We start from the raw sequence: 22,006 nt of genomic DNA, 5'->3' as shown, positions 1-22,006 counted from the left end.
TTGAGTTGTTGTGATCTGGATCCGAGGGTTCCTGTTCCTGTGGTGGTTTGAGTGTGTAACCATGCGTGTTGCGTTCGTGTGCGACAGGGAAAGACCAGCGTCTGCTAAAGTTCCTGTTTGATGTGAAGACTCATCTCGTATTCATGCTGTAAACGTGACGTGTGATGTCTTCATGTTTGTGTCGACGTGAAGAATCCAAGTCCAGTTTGTTCTGGTTTTAGCTCTGATTTGGGTCTCCTCCACCGTCTCTTTCGAGAACACAGTAGATGGATGGATAGACGCACAGAAAGACGGATGTGTAGACAGATCGGTCGATAGGCAGCGGCAGTAGGTGTTTCCGGTAATCAAAGCCAGGTTGCCAGGTTGCAGGTCGTCAGGGTGACCTCTGCTGTTGTCGTCTCTGCAGCTGGAAGCGACAGTCGGCCGCTGGTTTCAGCCTCCAGCACAGAGCTGCTGTCTCCAGGTACAAACACCTGCAGGGATCCAACGCCTCAGTTCACACGCCGCCTCCTTTTCAGCGCTACACCATCATCATCACCGTCATCTGCCGTCGGCTTCTTCTCCTTAACTCCTCACATGAGAGGAAACAAGGCCTCAGTCTGCTTCAGGATCAATAGTTTGTACAGCGACTTGTTCGGACTCTGAAGAGTCAAAGTGTTTATGTCTGTTTTGAACGTCCAGCCCTCATTGGCTCGTCCTGGCTGCATTCGGGAGTCTTTGTGTCTTTAAGATAACTTTTATCCAATTCTTCCAAGTTTGTAAAATATAGAAAAGCAGTAAGACAGACACGACATCCTTTACTACTCGTTTTCTTTAAGGTCGCTCCAGGTTACAGTTTGGTAAGTTCCTGTTATAAAGGTTCGAGTTCACGTTCACTCTGCTGTGGTTCAGTCTCAGAGAAATTCACGGTGTGGCTCTCGATTGTTTGCATGAAAAGTTGGTAGAATGGTAGATGATTCAATGATGACTTTGTCTGACGCAGACTGAGGTCTTTATTTTTTAGAGTGGGCGACCCTGATGGGATTCAAACCTATAACCTCTGCAGCTTCATCATTTCACCATCTGAATAATGAAACTCGAGCTTTTGTTCTTGTATTTGAGTTGTTGTGAGTGAGGCTGTGCGCTAACAGACGTCAGGCTGCTTTCATCTCCTCTTTTCTTTTGTTGCTGCTTTCGTGTTCTTCCTGTTTTTGACGGTTGTTTTTTGTTTTGGTGAGAGACGGATAAATTAAAGACTTATTTCTATGTGATGATATTTCATGGTGTGTGACACATGAAGAGAGACAGGTAAGTATTTATTTTTACACATTTAGACGTTAAATGTTGAAACTACAGATGCAGCTTGGTCCCTTAAAGTTAAAAGTTAAAAGGGTTAATTCTTTATTGTGACTGATGTATTTACTGAGTAAATCAACACCAACAGATATATTTAAAAACATTAGGGATGCACCGATATGGAAATTCTTGGCCGATACCGATACCGATATTTAAAACAACAATCTAGCCGATAGCCGATACCGATACCGATATTTGTTTATTACTTGAATAATATGAAAAACAGAAAAAGTGACAAGTGTAACTTTAGATGCCATGGTGTCAGGGGTAAATGACGTATTCTCCAAGCAAGCCTTTAGCCCCCCCCTCTCTCTTTTTATCTATATGACTGCTTGTGTGGCTGTAGTGGATGGGCAGAGGGGGACATTTAATTATGTGATTGGGAAAATTGGGAAAATTAAAACTCCAGGACAACAGAAGGGGAATACAAAGTATGGGATGCATATTTGATCATTTATATCATATAAAATATGTCATTTATATCGTAAAATCATTTTCAGTCTGTTTCCTGGCGTGATACGCCGCCGCACGCCGAAACCATCGGTGAAGGACGCTGGCGCGGCGCATCGCAGCCCATGTGAACCGCACAAAGGTTTAACAGGGGGTGGATGGGAGGCGCCTGGCGCTGCACTGCGCGGCGCTTCAGCGCCCGGTGTAAACCCGGCGTCAGTGTATCATAATCTGGATGCCAGATTGGCAGGCTGCAGAAAACATACCAATGAACATCGGCCAATGTTATCGGTGAAAGTCAAGTTTATTACCGATACGCCGATGGCAGTAAACGAGGCGAATATCGGCCGCTACCGATATACGGCCGATACATCGGTGCACCAGTAAAAAATATATTTCACAGACTCGACACAGGTCAAAGCTTCACTGACGAGGACCTGACTCTGAATGTCTCTGTTTGTGTTAATCATCATTTTTGTGTCTTTGTGGTTATTTTAAGTCACAATAGTCTGTGTGAGTCTCCTCCTGGTTGTGTTTTGTATGTTTTCGTTAATTGAACCACTCTCATGGTTGTTTTTGTCTCTTTTCATTTGTTATACATTTGTTTGTGGTTGTTTTCTGTCTCTTTATGGTCATTTCTTGTCACAGTGTAGTCGTCAGGAATCACCCTCCAGTTATTTTAGTGTTAGTGTTATTTTGTCATCATATTTGTGGTTGTTTTGTGTCTCTTCTTTGTTGTTTAACATTTCTGTCTGGTCTCTGGTTGTTTTAAATATTGTTTGTTGTCTGATTCATTGTCTGAAAAGAAACATTAACACTTATAGTGGATGAAGGCTCAGGTGCAACATGCAGTCGAGGGTTAAACTGCAGAAACCAAGTTGCATGAAAAAGTTTCACCTGTAAAAAAATCGATGAAAAGATCTGACGTCAGATCGACGGTGGCGCGGAGGACGTGTTTATTTCATGAATCTGAGAGGTTTGCTTTTCGTCCTCCAGTCCGTACATCCAGCCTCCTGCCATGTATCAGGCTCCACAGGCCCCGCCCCCGCAGCAGTACCAGCAGATCCCGCAGCACTACCATCAGCCCCCCACGCAACACGCCCCTCCCACTCAGCAGAGCTCCATTCAGATCCCGCTCTGCGCCCCCCCTCCCAAGGTGGTGAGCACCGCCTGTATCTACCCCTCCCAGCCCGGTGAGAACGCCTGCACGCTGATTGACAACATATTGATCGATTCATTGATTCTGATTGATTGGAAGTTTTCTCTTTATGTTTTCTTCACCTCTAGCTCCACCTCCAGCTCCGGCCCCGGTTCCACTCCCTCAACAGCCTCGCCCTCCGGCCGCCGCCCCGGCCCCATCCCCGGCAGCTGATGCCAACAGGCCCCCCTGGGTGACCGACAACAGCTTTGCTGACAAGTTCGACCCCAGTAAGATGACCACCACCACCATGAAGGTGCCGCCGCTGCCCCAGGCCGCACCCCCTCCGCCAGTGTTCATCCCCAATCCCTCCCATGTTGGACCTGTAACTCCCAGCCCCGCCCCCATCACCCCCAGTCCCGCCCCTTTCCCTCAAGTGGCGAGGGGCGTGGCGCAGAGGGCGGAGAGGTTCGCCGCCAGCAGCCGTACACCTTTGTGCGGGGCCTGTAACAACATCATCAGGTCATTTACTATAGTTTTTATATTCATCTACCTTCATTAAAAAGGATAAATCTGCAGGAATCATGAAGTGAGTCTGGAAGATGCTGATGAAAAATAATAAAAACATGTTGTTGTTTGCAGGGGCCCCTTCCTCGTGGCCCTCGGCCGCTCCTGGCACCCGGAGGAGTTTAACTGTCACTACTGTCACATGTCTCTGGCTGACGCCAGCTTCGTGGAGGAGCAGAACAGCGTTTACTGCGAGAACTGCTACGAGGAATTCTTCGCCCCGACCTGCGCTCGCTGCAACACCAAGATCATGGGGGTGAGACACTCTACCAGTCTTCCACTCTACCTGTCCATCATTCCACCTGTCCACCTGTCCATCACTCCACCTGTCTATCACTCTATCACTCTACCATTCTACCTGTCTGTCCATGTCCACTTTGAACCAGACGAAGTGTTAACCTGTTGTGTTGTGTGTAACAGGAAGTGATGCACGCCCTGCGGCAGACGTGGCACACCACCTGCTTCGTGTGCGCGGCCTGCGGTAAACCTTTCGGCAACAGCCTCTTCCACATGGAGGACGGGGAGCCGTACTGCGAGAAAGGTACGATGACGCAAACTTTGACTTTTAGTGGTTTGATAAATAAAAACAGGGCTCAGAGTTTTGTCTTTAAGCAGCAAGAATCAACGTGTTTCAATGTGTGTCTGTGTGTTTGTGTGTCTCTCTCAGATTATATTTCACTCTTCAGCACTAAGTGTCATGGCTGTGACTTCCCAGTTGAAGCAGGGGATAAGTTCATCGAGGCTCTGGGTCACACCTGGCACGACACCTGCTTCGTCTGTGCGGTAAGAACCACAAACAGGCAACATGGTGGACAGTGAAGGACGCTGTTTGACCACGTGACCTCTGACACGTCGGTCCAGGACGATGTTGTTTAATATTTCAGTGTTTAACATATTAAAGCAACAATATTTAAATATATAGACTTAAATCAGCAGCTTGATTAAAGTAAGTTTGATGTTTGAGTGAGTGTGAATATGGAGAATGTTTCCTCCTTCATTCCCTGAACGTCTGTTCTCTGTATCTGTGGTGAGTGGGTTCGATCTCCTGTGAGAAGAACTGACTGAGAGTCACAGCTTCAACTGTCAGAATCAGCTCCAGCAAGTTGAACAGTGAAGCTGAACTGTAGATCAGTTAAAAAGACTCATAAGGTATTAAAAACCAGAGTTTATCTCCAATATTCAACAGGAAACTTTTAAAATATGAAGAATTCTCAACAGAGTTTGGTGGATTTGTTACAGCAGCAGCTCTTCTGGTTCAGGAAGCAGAGGATCATGGGTAATATTTCAGTTCAGTGAGAGGGACGACACAGTCAGAGCTCAACACATTGATAGACTTGGGGCGCTGATGCTCAGTAAAGTTACATAGTGTTACTTTAAGAGTTTGAGTAAAGATCAGATAGCAAGTGAAAGACGTTATGTGTGAGATGTGCACAGATGTTCATTGTGGCCACGTCCGTGTGTGTGACTGCAGGTTTGCCACGTGAACCTGGAGGGTCAACCTTTCTACTCAAAGAAAGACAAACCTCTGTGCAAGAAGCACGCTCACGCCATCAACGTGTAGACGCAGCAGCGACCTGTGGATCTGCCGCCTCACGGGGGAGGAGGCGACGCCGCCGAAGCAACACAAGACGACAACTTTTTCAGATGTGTGTAAATCGCTCTTTATGCAAAACTACACTTTGGTTTGAGACTTTATTTTCTGTGCATTAATATTCATGTTTAAAACGACGCTGCCTGATGAATCTGCTTCAAAAAACAGGAACTCATGAAAGAACAAGGTGTGGATGTTTTCTCTTGTTCATCCAGCTGATTTTATAATTTACTCTATTTTTATTTTTAGGATGTTTTCTACCAGAGAACAACTGGTGTTCATGTGGAGTTTGAATAGGGAGTGTTGGGTGTGCCAATTGAAAATACTTTAGAATTTTTCTGTATTTAATCATAATAAAATAATGTATTGATAAATATTAAATATATATGTATAATATTTATATTATACTTAATAAATAATGCATTTAAATAAAAATATGTAATTAAAATATTGCAATAAAATTATAATGATATAAATTTCGTATTCAAAACAACTGAACTAATGAAACATTTACTAAAAGATTCATAATTTAACATAGAAAAAAATACAGTTATGATATAATAATTATTATTGTTATACCTTTATTTATGAAGCACCTTTCAAAACAGCTGTTACAACATGAAGAGAACAAATAAGAACAAAACATCACAGACAGGAAGCAGCTGTCAAATAAAATCTAATTGTGTCACAATCGAGACTCCACAGTTTCAACTGCAGAACATTTTTCTCATCATATCTTTGACGTTTCTTTGCTGATGTGCCTTTTTTTTTATCATTTAAAAAAATATATATATTATGAACGTTTGGTTCAGCACTGCGATTTAAAACCAGAGTCTGTTTGTGTAGATACTAAAATATAAAAGTGTTTTTATCTTTCTGTTGTTTTTTTTTTTGCTTTTAAAGAAAACATGTTTGCCTCAGCTCTCAGTCGTGGACCCGGTCTGATGTGGTCTGACTGCAGCTGTGAGTCGGTGAAACATGGAAGAGCCTTGAATCTGAACAGGCTCTGACATGTTGGTGGAAGTGAGAGTGACAGTGAATGTAACCCAGATGTTTTGAACCTGCTGAGTTGAGGCTGCTGCCGAGCGTCGACCGTGTCTGAGGACCTGACGTGTAGCTGCTAACCTCGTTGGCTTCACGTGCAGTAGCAGGAGTTTCGGTGCAACAAATAACCTTGAATTTAATATTTATTGACTTTTTTTTTTTGGACCGTGTGATATTTATTGAGAAGCTAATATATCGTCACTGCTGCGCTCGGTGCTCGTCAGATTATTAGTTGTTTAATCCGTATTTGTTTTCGTGAATGTCCAGCATCACAAGGTGCATTTTGATGATGGATTTATTTTGTAATGACACTGTAAATGTTCTCAAACTGTCGGAGCTTGAATTTTTATTACGATGGCGTTTTCACCACAAAGCCACTGAATGGCTCAGTTCACACTGCAGACTTTTAGACCCTCTTTCTTCATTATATGACTTATTTTCTTTATCTCATGCACAAAAGATCTATACAAATATAATGTTTCTGAACTTTGACACAATTTACAGTTCCCATATAAATACAAGGCACCAGTGAACAGCTATAGGGAATTTCTGTCCTCGGTAATATAATTTAAATTAAGAAGCCCTTTAAGCTTAACTCTGGATAGCTTGCATTACCACTAGTAACCACAGGTGTCAGTAAAACAATAATTGCCTTGTATTTGTATAGAAATCTGTAGGTTTCCCGTTAACTTCAATATACGTTGTGACAATTCCCAGGAAGTGAAGCCAAAACATATTGATCGCCCCCTGGTGGCTGGCTGTCGTATCGATCATAAACCTTTTCCAAAGATGGTTTCTGTCATTTGAAGTTGTTCTTATCACACTGAAGTTTGAGACGTCACCAACACAAGAGGGCGTCGCCCATTTCTAGAATATTTTAGCTCCACATTTTTGTCGTCATCCATCTTTATATACAGTCAACGAGGCAGCATCTAGTGGCCGTAAGAGGAACTGCACCTAAACAAACCAATATAAAGCACGTGTCAGATCCTACGTTTAATCGTGCTGTAAATAAACATGTTTAATCTTGTTTTCTGGTTTCTACAGTTTGCAGTGTGAACACAGCCTCAGCTTCACTGATGAATTCAAAGGATTTTTGACACAAGTTTCTTTGGGGAAATGTTAAGTGTTCACACACTGACTCTGCAGAGTTTTGTGCCTTAACACCATCTGTGATCTGCTTGTGTGACTGACACGTGCACTCGGCCCGGTCTGATGAGCCTGTGTACAGTTTTTACTCTGAATATTTTATACAGTGAGTGTGTGTGTGAGAGTGTGTGTGTTTTTCAGAGAGTGAATGTGTGCATGCAGAACAGTGTGTCACCGTTTGTCACAGCACGTCGAACGAGGCAACGTCAGTATTAGTTTGTGTCACTGCGTCGTGAAGAGAGAGGCTCTGACGCCACAGTTTAACTTTGTGTTAGCGAGTGTTTGAACTGGTTTTAGTGTCGATGAACTGAAACTGTTTCGATGTCACATCTCACGACTGAAGAAATGTTGGAAAGAAGCTGACGTCACATTGAGACTCTGCTCGATGCTGGAGGTGCAGCTGCTTTGCTACATTTCATCAACAGGTTTTGAATATTTCAAGAATATTTGTGTTGCAAGTTGAATAAACTGAACTTTAAACACTTGAAAACATTCGTATGTTTATGATAATTGTTACTTTTTCCTGCAGGAATCTTCAGATTAAATCAATAGAATGTATTTCATTGATGAAGAAAATGTAATTATTCTGAAAAATATGACATGTGCATAGAAAAACACATATTTATCTGCATTTATTCATTTATGTAAAGTGAACAACAGCTTGTGGAGGAAAATAACTTATATAATAAAAAACATTTCCCAATTAAATAAATAAGGAATTGAGAGATGACTATGAAATAAATAAAAAGAATTGTATAGAATAACATCATTATTAATATGATTATCATTACTAGTAGCAGTAGTAGTAGTAATAACAGTAATAGTAGTAGTAATAGTAGTAATAGTACTTGTAATAGTAGTAGGCCTGTTGGTCCTTGAACCACCACCAGGCGGCGCCTGAATCACTTGTAGGTTTGATTTCAAAATAAAAGTCCTCAGGTTTCTCTGAACACCGCAGCAGTGATTGGAAGCACAGAGTAGAGAAATCAACTGAGAGCTCTCACTCTGCCTCAGTGTTGGGAGAATAAAAACGATCAGCTCTCAGTATCAGGGTCAGTTCCACTGTTTGTGGCAGAAGCTTCATGTTGGGATGTCGTCCTGCAAACATGAGCTGAAGACCTGGGAGTGGAGACAGATGATGAAGGAACATGTGTGTGGGAGCATGTTGGTCATATAATATTTCCACATACAGAACTACAGAAACTATAAATTCCTGCATAACATCCCCTCAACTCAGAAATAAGATGGACTCGTAGAGATGGTCTGTGTGTTTAGAGCCTTTATACATACATAAGTAGTTTTAAAGTTAAATTTGATTTCCAATAAAGAACTGAAGCTGGATCCAGTATAACTCCTGTGATACAACTTTCACACATCAAGAAAACCAACAGATAAAGATTACTGGAAGTGTTAAACTATGCTGAACCTTAATGGAAAAATAAACCACCAACAGCTTCAGAGTGGAATGCGTTCGTATTCATAATGTGTAGAATATTGAAGATGAATCAATATGAGCATATGTTACACCATATTTTAATGGACATTATTAATGTGAACAAGACTTGAACAACATTAGTTCAGCTGTTGTCTGTTATTAAAAGTTTAAAGATTGATAACATTGTTTAATCTCATGTTTTAGAAGTTGGAGTCTGGACCTCATCTTGTTCTTTTAGTGTTATGTTAAATACTTTGATCTTTTACCCATTGAATGTCTAACATACTGGTACAGGGGTAAAATTGGTCTATTTATCTTATCTGGAGTCTATTCCTGAATCATGGAGAATATCTACTGTACTTATAGATAAGCAGTGGTGGTTGAATGCTGAGGGGGAGGTTGTGTTGTCTGTATTTTATTTATCTTATTATATTTGGATTTATTGTCCTTCACTGTGTTTTAAGCTGAGAATGAAGCTGGTGAGGAAAATAAAACTGTTTATATGTAAACAACATCTAATGAATGTTCCAATAATAAAGATGTGTTTAAAATAGTTGAAACTGGATTAAATGAGATCATGGAAACAATAATACAGAAATAAAACATTAGAATATCCAATAGGAATAATGATAATAACACAGATGAAGTGAGTCGGTGATAAAATGGTGTAAAAGGATCAATAGATCTTTGTTTCAGGAAGTGATTTGAAAGAATTGATTGTGACTCAGATCCCTGGTGTTTCTTATTTTAACCGCGGAGTGAGACGTCCCTGACGTCACAGAGGATCTTGGAGCGGCTGGTTCTCCATCGGTCTGAAACGTTTCCTCTCACCGGGAAATCTCACTCTAATGTCGGCGTTAACCCGCCGGGATCTCACCGTGGAGCCTCTGCCATGAAGTAGCGTCCGCAGCAGCGCCACGTCTGCGGGAGGAGAAGTGAAGGAAGCCGGAGGAACGAGCAGGTAAGGCGGGATCGATCCTTAACTTCGCTCCCTGCCTGCTGGACGGAGCCCGACTTTTTTGGGCTCCGTCTACGCACTGGAGCAAACGCACTCTGTCGATATGTTTTAAGAAGAGACGTTGCGTGTTTTTCCTCTTTATGAGTTTATTTAAACCAGTTTGTGTGTTGGAGTTGTGTTGCATTTTGTGTGTGTGTGAGATGTGGAAACAAACCCACAAAAACAATCAGGATTTACCGAACAGATTCAGTGTATGTGTGTGTGTGTGTATGTATGTATGTATATATATGTGTGTGTGTGTGTGGTGGCGCTAGGTGATAGACGGACCCCTCCGGCTGCTACCGTGATAAAAGTTTGTCGCAGCGCTGAGTTCGTCTGTTTTTACTCATTAAAATCACAACATTCTCCTCAAACACTGAAATAAACTGCGCAGTTGTTCACGTGGGAACTTTTTATCGCAGTTTATCGCAGATTTCCCCCGTTAATCGCGTGTTATAGCCGCATTCCTCCGCTAGCTAACTGCGCTGCATACTTCACACCGCTCGCCTGTAATTATAGTTTAGCTTTAGCTCGCGAGCTAACGCGACCCAGCTCAGTCAAAACACATCGATCCACGATCAATATGGTCTCGCTCGCTCAATAACAATAGTAGCGAGCTAACGTTAAAACTTTAAGCTAGCAGCGCCGCGAACTTTTCTCCAGCTTCGCAGGAACAGAGATTTATTCTGTGGAAACTGGACACGTGTTTAGGTAATTGTATGCAAATTAAAAACTGTTTGTTGTGTAATTAGTTATTAACTGAGTCGTTTCCTTCGCTAAAGCTTTTGTAGTTAGTTGTTTATTGTTGTTGAGCGAGTTGGTTAGCATCGTGGGCGAACTTTGTCACGAAACTAACTTTAAATCTGATCACCTTTACGCTTATAACTCTTGTTTTACTCACTTTGATCTGTTACTACTACTACTTTGTGCTCCTCTCTCACAATCCAGCTAGTAACTAAGTAAATGTACGGAATTACTTTAAGAACAAACAAGAGGTACTCTTACTTGTACTTTCATGCAACTTTCTACTTCTACTCCAGTACAAAGAAATATTACACTTTTTTACTTTGATGCATTAATGAGGCAGCTTTAGTTACTGTTCAAATTAGGTTTAATGTTAAATGTTTTATTTTTCATGCTGAGATACTGGAGAGGGTTTGCTGCTTAAACTTTTTAAGTTGTAAAATAATTATGATAATATTATAGGGCTTTTAAAGGAACACATCAGACACATTGTTAATTTACACCATATTTGAATGAATATTATAATGTAAGAAAGACTCGAACAACATTAGTCGAGTTCAGCTGTTGTCTGATATTAAAGGTTGATAACATTGTTTAATCTCGTGTGTTTAGACGTGGGGGTCTGGGCCTCATCTTGTTATCTGTTAAATACTTTGATGATTGTTTATTTTTCGAGCTTTAAATGTAGAGTGATGTGAATCAAACGCAGCCTCTGTGCTGTTGTGAGTCTTTGTTTGTCGTCCAGCTCGAATGACTGCAGCTCTTCTTTTTTTATTATCCCCCATTAACTTGTCAATCAGCTGCTTTGATTTCCAGGAAAAAAATTCAGCTTCTGTTGACGGTGGTTGTTTAAGTTGATGAGGTTCAGGATGACAAATCATAAGTAAACTGAACATGTGTGTTTGGGACTCGGTCCGAACAGGAAGCTGCTGCTGTGTTTGTCTACTGATAGTAAACAATCTTTGTTTTTGAATTATCTGTTTTTATGAGCTGCATCAATGCGCTCGCTCAGTCTGTTAATTTACCTGAAAGGATCAGTCAGGTACAGAAGTGGAATGTGTGTGTGTCTAAGTACATTTACTCCACCACTGTACTCATCCACAAATATAAATACATGTACTTGACTTGAGTCTTCTGATGTAACTTTCTACTTTTTCTTACTGTGATGTCATTTCCTGGAGAACTTGTGGAGTAGATGGGGACCAAACGCCTCATATCATGTGTATAACCTCCAAATCTAGTGTTATTAGCACGTTATTAACTCTGTGTTTCACTGTGGCAGAGGGACAGTAACATACAGAGGGAAGTTCATGCTAAAATCAAGACATTTACTGTCGTTCACACACAGTAAACTGAGGGAAACTGACCAAAGGGCACAAATAGTGCAACAAAACAAACAACATCATGGATTTGGACAGTTTCTCCGGGAAGATGTTGATAGTGTTGCAGTTGCTGTTCACATGAAAAGCGTCAGATATAGTTTATAGTCAGATATAGATATAGTGTAATAAGTAAAAGGAGAAGCTGAGATCCCCCCGCCCACACACACACACACACACACACACACACACACACACACACACACACACACTTCTGCCCAGTTACCATGTGAAGTGAGTCAACAAAGGATCGTTGGTTTGAAACAGTCACAGAAATGGTCAGACACTGGGCTTGTTCACACCCGACATCAACATCCGTCTCAAGTGATTCAAACTCAAGTGGCTGACTCAGATTAGGACCGTTCACACCTGCTGTTTGAATGCATGTCCATGCATCTTGAGTGACTGTGAACAATAAACAGGGACATAGTGGCCCTCAGAGGTGTTTACTACCTCTGCGTGTTCTGCTGTACAGGACTGGATGACTGAGAATCTCCACAGACATCTTGTTTCTTCGATATTAAATACTCTTGACTTCTGTACCATCAGAGAATCTCCTCTACCTTTGCAGTCCATCAGCCCCTCCTCCCCTTTCTCACTTCCTCCCTCCCCTCTTGAGGGAGAGCGAGATGAGGGTGGGGTGTTAGAAATTAAAATCTAGTATTATCCATATGCCAGACAGCTGTACATTCCACAGCCAAGCCCAGGATCTCTGTTACAGAAATAACGGACTGACAGACAGTCAGCCCACAACAAGAGGGAGAGAGAGGGAAGGAGAGAAGTTTGAGAGAAAGACAAAATATACATTTACATTCTGCAACTTGGAGCAGTTGAGTTTTCATCACCTCTTTCTTCTCTTCAGTGTTTTTTCTGTCAACACACAAGTTGTATATTACGCACGACAACAGCAACTGTTGTTAACTTTCATCAACTTTCAACAATTACTATTTTCTTTCAAGTTAGTCAGAAAAAGGCAAATCTGAAGAGTTCAGAAGCTCAACCTTTTTTAAGAATTTTTAAGACTTATTAAGTCTTTGTTTGCAGTCTGTGTGGTTTAGAAAAGTCTTGAATTTAACTGAATCTGCAGAAAACTCCATGGCAGTCGATAAATCTCTTAAGTTCTCGTAAAAAGTTTCCTCTGTATAGTTGTCAAACACTGATTTCACTGAACACACACATAAATTGAATTTGCACTTCTCGCTGTGTAAGTCAGACGTAATGACAGAACACAACATTCATAATTATTTATTTGTATTTTTTAAACCAAAGACCCACTGATACAATGACAGACTTTTACTCTGTAAACAGTGTGAAGGTGATTTTTCTCATGTACGGTCCAACCATAGTGTTTTCATGGATGATGTTTCCTCTTCAGTGTCACAGACATTAGTTGTGGTTGTGGAGCCAGTGTGGAAGCTTTTCTGGGGTTTTTCCTCAAATAAACGAGGAGATGATTGTGTCTTCAGAGACGGACAAAGGTTGAAAGCTGATGTCCATCCTCAAGAGGACGCAGACGCCCTGTCACCTGTCTCATCTCTTTGTCCACTGATTGTGTATCATTCAGTGATAAGTCCTGGGGTGTTGTGTTTTGTAGCAGCAGATCTATTCTTATAAACTGACACCAGAGCCTGTTCAGCCCTGACCTCTGTACTGGGACCAGACCAGCGTCCAGGAAAAGTCCAGTTAATGCTGCTGGAGTCTGGTGGGGGAGTGTTGCGCTGCTTTTGGAAATATCCATTATCAGCCAGTGGCTTTTAACTCTGCTGCCACAGAGAGCAGAGTCAGATGTTGTTGTGGCACAGTCCAGGGCCTGGAGTCGTAAAACAATAGCATGTAGCGCTGTGCTATAGCTGCTGTTTCCAGAGTTGTAAAAGTCAGTAGAGTAAAAGTCCATGTTGTGCTAAAACATGAGGCCATAAATCATTTATCTGCAGCTTTGTGGATTAATTGATTGCTTCTTCCTCACATCCTTTGTTGGTGCGTCGCTGTGTTTCTTAAATCAGAGATTATCTAGTAGTTGAGCCGTGTGTTTAAACCTCCGGATTTGTTTGTTGGGTTCATACTTCTTATCTTATCTTCTCATGGTTGGCAGTTCAATTCCCAGCTCTTCCTAATGTGTTTTCTTGAGCAAGGCAATAGACCCAACACCTTGCATGGTGTGTTATTAAATTCTCAGTTTTCTTTGCTTTTCCTTCTCTTCATTTTCTACATATCCTCGCTTTTCACTTTGGTCTTTGTTCTCCATTTTAGATCTTACATTTCTTTTGAATTCAATGGCTCGTTTTTAGAATCTGTTAAAAATTCCTTCTGATTTAAAGTGTTAATTAGAATTTTGAAAATAGTTTTCAAACAGAGACGCTCTTTTTCTTGTCTGACTTGAAACATCTCTCTTTTTTCCTCTCCTCCTTTTCCATCCATGTTTCTTTTCCCCTCACTTCTCTCCATTCCTCTTTTCAGTCTTTCCCTCCTCTGCCCGCTCTACCTCTTCTCAGTTTTCTCTCTCCTGGGACTCTTTCCAGTCTTGGAGGCTGAGCTTTGGGATCTCTCTCTTTACTCTGCTCTATTTCTATCCCTCTCTTCTCTTTTTTTCCCCTCCTCCATTTCTTCCTCTTTTATTTTTCCCTCCTCCACCTCTCCCTCTCTCTTGGAGTGTGTTTCCAGTCTCTGAGGCTGAGGATCAGATTACTCAGGGAGTCTCGAGGCTCTGGCGAGGTGGCAGTGGTGGAGGTGGAGGAGGGATGGAGCAAGGGAGGAGGCAGGGAAGGAGGGAAGGAGATCAGGTTTCACATCTCCAGTGCTCTCCTCTGTCTGCCTCGCCCCCCTCCCCCCCGGCGGCCTGGAGACAGAGTGGCTGAGCCGAGGAGGAAAACATGCAATCCACCCCTCTCCTCCTCCTCCTCCATCGTACGTCCAGCCTCTCGGCTGCAGCAGAGCAGATAAATAAAGGCAGTAAATGAGGGCTGAGCACACAGAGGGATGATTCTTCACCTTCTTCACCTCCCCCTCCATCCCTGCAGAGATATTTTATATCCTGCACCGTGTGTATTCATTCTCCTGGATGTGTGGCAAAGGTGAAACTGCTTGAGGGAGACTTTTTTTTTGTCCAGACGACCAGAGCTGAGGATTGAACCTGGACTCAAATCAGTGAAATGTCTGTGGGAGGGAACGCAGAGAGGCCGAGGCAGTGGGGCCGCTCCCGTGCTGCTGTTTGTAATTGTATAGACACTTGTAGCTTCAGCAGCAGCAATCTGTCATGTTTGTGTTTTGATATTTTCTGTCTTTATGCTCTAATTAAAGATTCTTAGTTTTGCTTACTGAGGATCACTGGTTCAATAAAATGGAAGCCCTTTTTATAAGTAGTGGGAGCTGCAACTAACTATTCTTATCATTATCAACAGCTAATCAGTTATAAAATGACTCTAAATTTCAGAAATTAGGAAAAAATATCAATCACTGTATCTTAAGAGTTTTAAGTGTCTTGTTTTGTCAAAAATATTCATGAAATGGGGTTTTATGTGAGAAAGCAAATATCCGAGTCAGTTGCTCTGGGCATTTTCTGGAACTTTTCCTGCCAGCCCCCGAGTATAATGTCATTCAGATGCACAACTGGAAGAAAATAATTATATCAGGATGAGAAGGACTGACAACAACAAGTTGCAGGGACAGTTAGAGACTCATTTATTATTGATATTTCATGTCCTGTCTCCTGCAACCTCAGGCTCTTCATATGTGAACTCCCACAAAAAAAAAGAAAATGTCCACACCCAATTTTACCGAGTATAATCTGAAAACAGCTATAGATTTAAACTGAATGATAATAACAGAATAATCGATAAATAACTAGTTTTTGTTTCAGCCCTAATTTGTTATTCCTTGAATGCAAAAAATATAAATTATCAGTTTTCTGACTCTGATGATTGGAAAACTTACATTCACGACAACCTAGCTGTTAAATTGAATTATTGTAGCTCACATCTTGTGCAAATCTTACACTGTTTGTTCACTTGTGCCAAGATATTCTCAATATTTTCAAACCAGATTTCTTGTGGTCTAACAAACAGATCTTTGTGCGACACTCGGTTCTCTGCCCTGACTTCAGCTGAAGGTCGAATCAGCGTCCATGTTGACCGTCTCCAGCGGCTCCAGTCGTCCTTTAATGGTATTGATCTCTGCCTTAAATACACTCAGCCCATCCCAGTGAATAATTCAGATTGCCCCGACCACAGCGGCAGCAGAATGTTCCTGTTTGGTCCGACAGAAAACATTCTCCTCTTCTGCACGCTGTGGTCGCCTCTATTTTAAGTCAAACCTGACTTTTCCACTCGCTGTGAAAATGAGATTGTGTGTGTTTTTGTGTGGTCGTGTGACAGCAGGGAAGACAACTGCATTCCTCAAGAGTTCAAAAAATCTGAGAGGTTGAGCGGACCTCAGGGATGGAGTCAGATCTTTATATAGAGCTCACACCAATGTTTTCTCTTCCGTCACGACAAAACCTCGTCACTGAACAATGACTTACTGCAGTAACTAACTCTAGCTTGGTTTTTCGCTTGAGTGTTTGTCTCTGGAAGTCAGTGAAACATTGTTGTACACTGTTGTTCCTCTATGCTGCGTTGTAGACCACTCGGACCACGTTTTGTATCATACACCTGATTCAGTTTATTATATTTTACATTCAAAGAAATAAATTGATCTACGCATTCAGAGAGTACTCGGAGTTATACTTACAACAGACACCCTGAACAGTTTGTCCATTGATTCATTAAGTCCACCGATTAATCAGCAGGTACTTTGTTAATTGGCTGTTTAATATATTATATAAAGGCCATATTTTCCCTATTTTCTTACAATTATTTCATAATATAATCTGGAAATGAACCGCAGTGCCTCTTTCTAAGCTTTGAACAGGAACCAGGATCACTCTCTTTGTGGCTTCTTCTCATTTATTGTGGTTTAAACTTCTGACTTTTAACTCCCCTGGTTTCATTAAGAGCAGATGACCTAAAACCCTCATCTCATATTTTGACTTCTTTAATGTGTGTAGTGATTTTGTCAGTTTAACAACACTTGGGTTTATGTAGAAATCGTAATGATCTAAAACAAACTAAAAATGTAATTGTTCCATTTAGGAAATCTCTCTTGTTTGAAGGATTTTAAATAATACAACAGTAAACCAAATGTCTACTTCATAAAGAGGACAGTCAAAGCCCTTGATTCAATAACAAATAACTCTTAATAACTTTCTAAATCGGTGTTTCTAACCTGCAGGAACAGTCAAACGGAACCAGAGCACCACATGGAGGTCTGGTTGAGTCGAGTTCCTTCTTCATTCTTGAGGGAGATTTGCTTTTGCTTTCTCACTAATCCTCCTGCCGGATAGGTGCAGAAAACCCTCTGAAGTGACGGTGGCCCCTGACCTCCATCCCGACCCCTGGCCCCCTGACCCCATTGTCCTGACCCCCTGTCAGCTCGCAAGTAACACAGTCATCTCCTTCTCTACCTGGATTAGAGCGTCTGATCGACTTCACAGTGATCAGTGGTGAAGATATCGCCGTTATTCACAAGAGCAGATGCTTTCTGTGGTTGACTTAGGCAGTTTTGTGAGAGAGGGGTGTGGCCACTTGGTGCGTTTGTGGTCCAAGAAAAGGCTGAAATCAGAAAGTGCTTGGAACTTTATCATTGTTATGTACTGTTTGTTATTAATAGATTAATTCCACAAAGCAACAGAGATTATTTTATGTTATTCTTTTAAGTAGCTGTGAAAACTTTATGAGAAGAGGGATTTGCAACCAAGAAAAAAATCTTTTTGTCTTGGTAATTTCTGAATCCACACTTTGGAGTCTGGCGAACTGCAGGAGGACGTTTCTCAGGCCAAACTCTACGCAGCAGGCAGTGGTTTAATATTCTTGGCCGTCCTGCAGGTTGTAGCCATGAGGAAACATCAGCCCAGCACACAAACCTCATTGCTGAGTTTTCCCACTCCGCCCCGGCTCTTGTGAATGCAGCGCTGCTCCCTCCCTCCCTCGTTTCTGGTCTTTAATTTCAATTAGCTCTGGCTGCTGGTTGACTTTGATGGCATTAGTCCCTCCTCCCAACCTCCACACTCGTCCCTCAGCTCTCCTCTCTCCTCTGTTGGTTTTACGAAAGCTGCCGGCTTTAACTGGATCTGAATGCTTCCCTTCACTTCCTACCCGTGTCCAGCTCGCCATGCACCCCCACACACACACACACACACACACACACACACACACACACACACACACACACACACACACACACACACACACAGGCGGGGAGTCCTTCTAGCAACAGATAATAAAACGATGCAAGTGTTCAGATGTTTCCTGGCAACAAGATGCTTTTATTAGATTAAGAAAACAGTGAGGCTGAGGAGGAAATAAACCAGTGTTTTGGCCTCCTCGGGTCATGGTTACTCACGTTTTTACTGCAGTTGGAGTGAAGGGATAAAAGTAGATGTGGTTTTCTGAACTGCTACTAATAGCATGCACAGTTCTGGAGGTGGTGCTAGCTGACAAAACCAGGTAAAACGTGTGATAGGGCTGCAACTAACTAGATAATGGGTAACTATTTGATAAAACAAAGAAAAACAGCTGACATTAAGGCACAAATAATCTATCATCAAAAATAATTGTACCTTTATCAAATATCATTGCAGCTCTGAATGAACCACCTTTTGCTGTGAAGGAGCTGTTTTTGCTCGTGGTATCACAGTGTGATAGAAATTTAAACAAGCGTCACAAGATAACAAGATAAACAAGAGTCAAGAATTATGGTCTGGTGACTTGTCGGTGGCCTGACATACTTTTTACAACAGCCGTGAACAAAGGTGCTGCAGAGAGAGCAACAATTCGCTGAAGCAGTGATTCTTCACTGTAGAAAATGTCTTTCACAATATTCTACAGGAAAAATAATATTTTGTTTCATTTGAGCAACAGAAAAACCCAAAAATACTAACTTTACTATGATGTTTCCACTGTGATGTCTTCAGATACTCAACCAAGCCTTCAAAAACGTGTCTCTGGCTACATCCACACAACTACAATTTAGTTTTAAAACGTAACTCTGTTGCTATGGTTTCACCATGTGTCCAGACTACTTAGGAGTTCTTGAAGTTTGGAAACACTGCTCAAGCCGTTTCAGTTTGAAAACTCTGATTCTGAGCTAAAACACTTGCGTGAATGGCAATTGGTTTGGTTTCTAAAACAGAAAGATATTGATACTGCTGATAAACGATCAAGTTTGAACAAGCTGGAGAATATGAGCCGATGTTTTTTAAACTCTGGAGCTAAGCTTGTATTTCTGTGTGTTTATGTGTCATCACTGGCTGCATACCTCCATCTGCCTCTTACGTGAGGACTGGTTTCACAGCTTTCTCCTCACATTGTGGTTTCACACCTTCATCTGACACGTCGCTCACAACGCTGGAATTTAAATTTAACCATCGGTTCCACTTCAAAACAGACGTGGAACTCAAACTACTTTGCTGCTACAGGCTTCCAAACTAATGATTTAAATGGTTTAAATAATAGCTTTAACAGTTGAGGTTAAACAAATGAAACTTGAAAAATAACCTCACTTCTGATGTGTGAGCCTACTTCGATACAAGGTTGGATGACAGGAAAGTGTCTTTCAGAGCAAAGTACCTCACAGTCTGTGCAGGATTGGAAAAGTCCAACTCTTCATCTCAGTATTTGTTTTCCTGCTCATGTGGTGTAAACAATAAGGTCAGGTGTGTGTGTGCATGTGCGTCTGTTTCATAAAAATCTGTCTCCACTTGTGCTGCAGCTGCTTTCAGTCAGATATTATCTGAAGTATTTGTATTATTGAGTTTTGGGGCCTTTTTGTGTTTTTTCATGTTGAGAAATGAGCAGTGAGTGTGAAAAAGCAGCAGAAAATGTCCAGTGAAGAAGTCGACAGCGTCTCATATTGATTTTCCCTCTGCTTCCTGTTTCCCTGCGTCTCTCTCCCACTGTTGCTTTTCCTTTAAATAGCCGGTTCCTCTGTTTGCGGGTATAAACGGCCCAGAGGGACGTGAACACTGCAGCTTCCACTGAGGCTAGACTGCACATTAGCAAAGTGAAGTCAGTGATGCACCATCTTCTTCATCATCATCTCTCCCTCAGGCCGGCTTTGATTCTAGTATTTTCTTTTGTGAATTAGAAAAAAAACCAAGCATGAAATGCACTGAATTGAAATGACAGAAGTTTTTCCCTCAGCGAGTTACACAGATTTTATGAAGCTGTTAAACATCCTCTTCTGTGTTGGAGTGAAGCTCGACTCAGTTTACTACATATTGACCAGACAACAGACAGAAAATTAACTATGAACACCAGTGACTCCAGATTTTAAATCATATAACTTAGTTTTACATTTAGTTGGATTCACTGAACAGTTTGAAGTGGAACCAGACCAATATGGGTAATAGGGGGACAATACCAATTTCAAGGAGTAACTAATTCCTTGTACTAATATATAAAAATTGTCAATGATTTCTAAGATGTCGTTATCAAACCCTTATGACCAAAATGTTATTGAGGTTTGATAATTTAAAGTTTGACCATAAACTTTATCATAAATAACTAAATAAAAAGAAAACAAATGCAACCAAATATATAGAACTTGAATTAAGACGATACATTTTTTTTACATAAAATATAAACAGAAATGCAAATTATTTTCCGCATTGATTTCTACTCCTCTTTATATTTGATGTTTTATCCATTGAATTAGCTGATTTATTTGTCTTAACTTTATTAGCTATTGTACCGTGTGAGTAAATGAACAGCCTGATTTATTCTCCAGCAAAGTTTTCTCTTTACCATCCTGAAGTTTTTCACTTTTTTACTTATCTGTTTCCACTCAGCTGTTTGTGTTCATCATAGTTCACATAAAAATAGTTGAATGAAAAGCAGAGCTGTTTCACTTCAGTTTATCCTTGTGTGTGGGAGAGCAGGATCTGTTTTCCCTTCCGTCTGTCTCTTTTTCTTGGCACCACCACTTTGTGTGTGTGTGTGTGTGTGTGTGTGTGTGTGTGTGTGTGTGTGTGTGTGTGTGTGTGTGTGTGTGTGTGTGTGTGTGTGTGTGTGTGTGTGTGTGTGTGTGTGTGTGTGTGTGTGTGTGTGTGTGTGTGTGTGTGTGTGTGTTGGACAGGGAGGCCGCAGCTGTTTTTTCGCCAACCTCGTGACCGCTCTCAGCCCCGTCTTCGGACATCTATTTTCTCCTCGTCTGTTCTATAATAAATCAGCGGCTGAATCCCCACTGCTTTTCTTTTTTTTTTTTTTTTTTTTTTCAAACCCCTGGGGTTGAGCTGAAAACGCACGCACACACACACTCTCCCACACACACTCTGTGGAGCTGTCGGTCAGCTCATCAGCACACTTTTCCACACTGTCTTGAGTACATTTTCCAGCTGAGTGTGTTAGTTTTGGCGGCAGCAGGGTGGTGTCGTGTGACGCCAGAGCCTCCACGCCCTCCTGAAAACGCTGCCACTCACTGCCACCCCGACCTTAGACCTCAACAGTGATTTCAACCTCATTTTATTAGTAAACATCAGTACAGATCTTGCAGAATTTTACGCTGGATATTCCTTCACCGCAGAGGACAAACCCTTTTTTAATGATCTTTCCTGCAGCGCCACCATCAGCACAAACTTCATTTATCTGGCTCATGGTTGTGCAGTGGTCGTAGTAGTGTTGTGTTGTAGTATAATTCGTGTTTAGGAATTTGAACTGCCCACTTTTATTTTGATAGTTCTGCAGCTGTGTGAACAGCATCCTGCTCAGTGTCTCAGACTCTGAAGTGGTCGGCTGGTGTTTGGTTCTCTCTGCTCTCTGAGTGAATATTAACTAACTCTCCTGACGTCTGCCTCCCTGACTAAATAAAGCCTCCTCTGAGGAGCTCTGTGCCGTCAAATAAAAAGGTTTCTGTGTTGGCGAGGATAAGGAGGACGCGCCGACTGTCAGCCACACTGCTCCACTTATCTCCTTACAAACGACAACAAGCCACGCACACACTGATCTAATGATGGAGTGGACTCATGTCCAGGCGTCCTGTAGGAGCTTGTGCAAGTCTGTGGGGTGATTCTATTGGTCCTTGAGGAGGTCTTAGGAATCTTGGATGAAGTTTTAATCAGATCTTGAGGGTTTTTTTGTCTTACGGG

General features: G+C 41.7%; 2 protein-coding genes across 9 annotated transcripts in view; both read left to right on the top strand.

The window, feature by feature from the left end:
- LOC118118875 (LIM domain-binding protein 3) overlaps window positions 1-7,764 on the top strand; it is a 38,312-nt gene extending 30,548 nt beyond the window's left edge. For 4 of the 7 annotated variants that reach the window (XM_035172348.2, XM_035172345.2, XM_035172346.2 and 1 more), the window contains 6 exons: window positions 2,782-2,978; window positions 3,073-3,445; window positions 3,566-3,746; window positions 3,911-4,031; window positions 4,158-4,273; window positions 4,962-7,764. In XM_035172348.2, the coding sequence (XP_035028239.1) occupies window positions 2,782-2,978; window positions 3,073-3,445; window positions 3,566-3,746; window positions 3,911-4,031; window positions 4,158-4,273; window positions 4,962-5,051 (1,078 nt within the window). In that variant the 3' untranslated portion in view covers window positions 5,052-7,764. Of the gene's footprint in view, window positions 1-406; window positions 464-2,781; window positions 2,979-3,072; window positions 3,446-3,565; window positions 3,747-3,910; window positions 4,032-4,157; window positions 4,274-4,961 lie in introns of all 7 variants that reach the window. The other 3 variants (XM_035172344.2, XM_035172347.2, XM_035172341.2) reach the window with 1 other exon arrangement.
- Window positions 7,765-9,473: 1,709 nt separating this feature from the next.
- LOC118118814 (bone morphogenetic protein receptor type-1A) overlaps window positions 9,474-22,006 on the top strand; it is a 36,906-nt gene continuing 24,373 nt past the window's right edge. For both annotated transcript variants that reach the window (XM_035172224.2, XM_035172221.2), the window contains exon 1: window positions 9,474-9,670. The gene's annotated coding sequence lies outside the window, so the exon portion shown is untranslated. The remainder of the gene's footprint in view (window positions 9,671-22,006) is intronic.

Source organism: Hippoglossus stenolepis, chromosome 12, assembly GCF_022539355.2.
Source record: "Hippoglossus stenolepis isolate QCI-W04-F060 chromosome 12, HSTE1.2, whole genome shotgun sequence".
Lineage (NCBI taxonomy): Eukaryota > Metazoa > Chordata > Actinopteri > Pleuronectiformes > Pleuronectidae > Hippoglossus > Hippoglossus stenolepis.
Note: the sequence above shows the minus strand (reverse complement) of the source record. Positions and strands in the feature narration are given on the sequence as shown.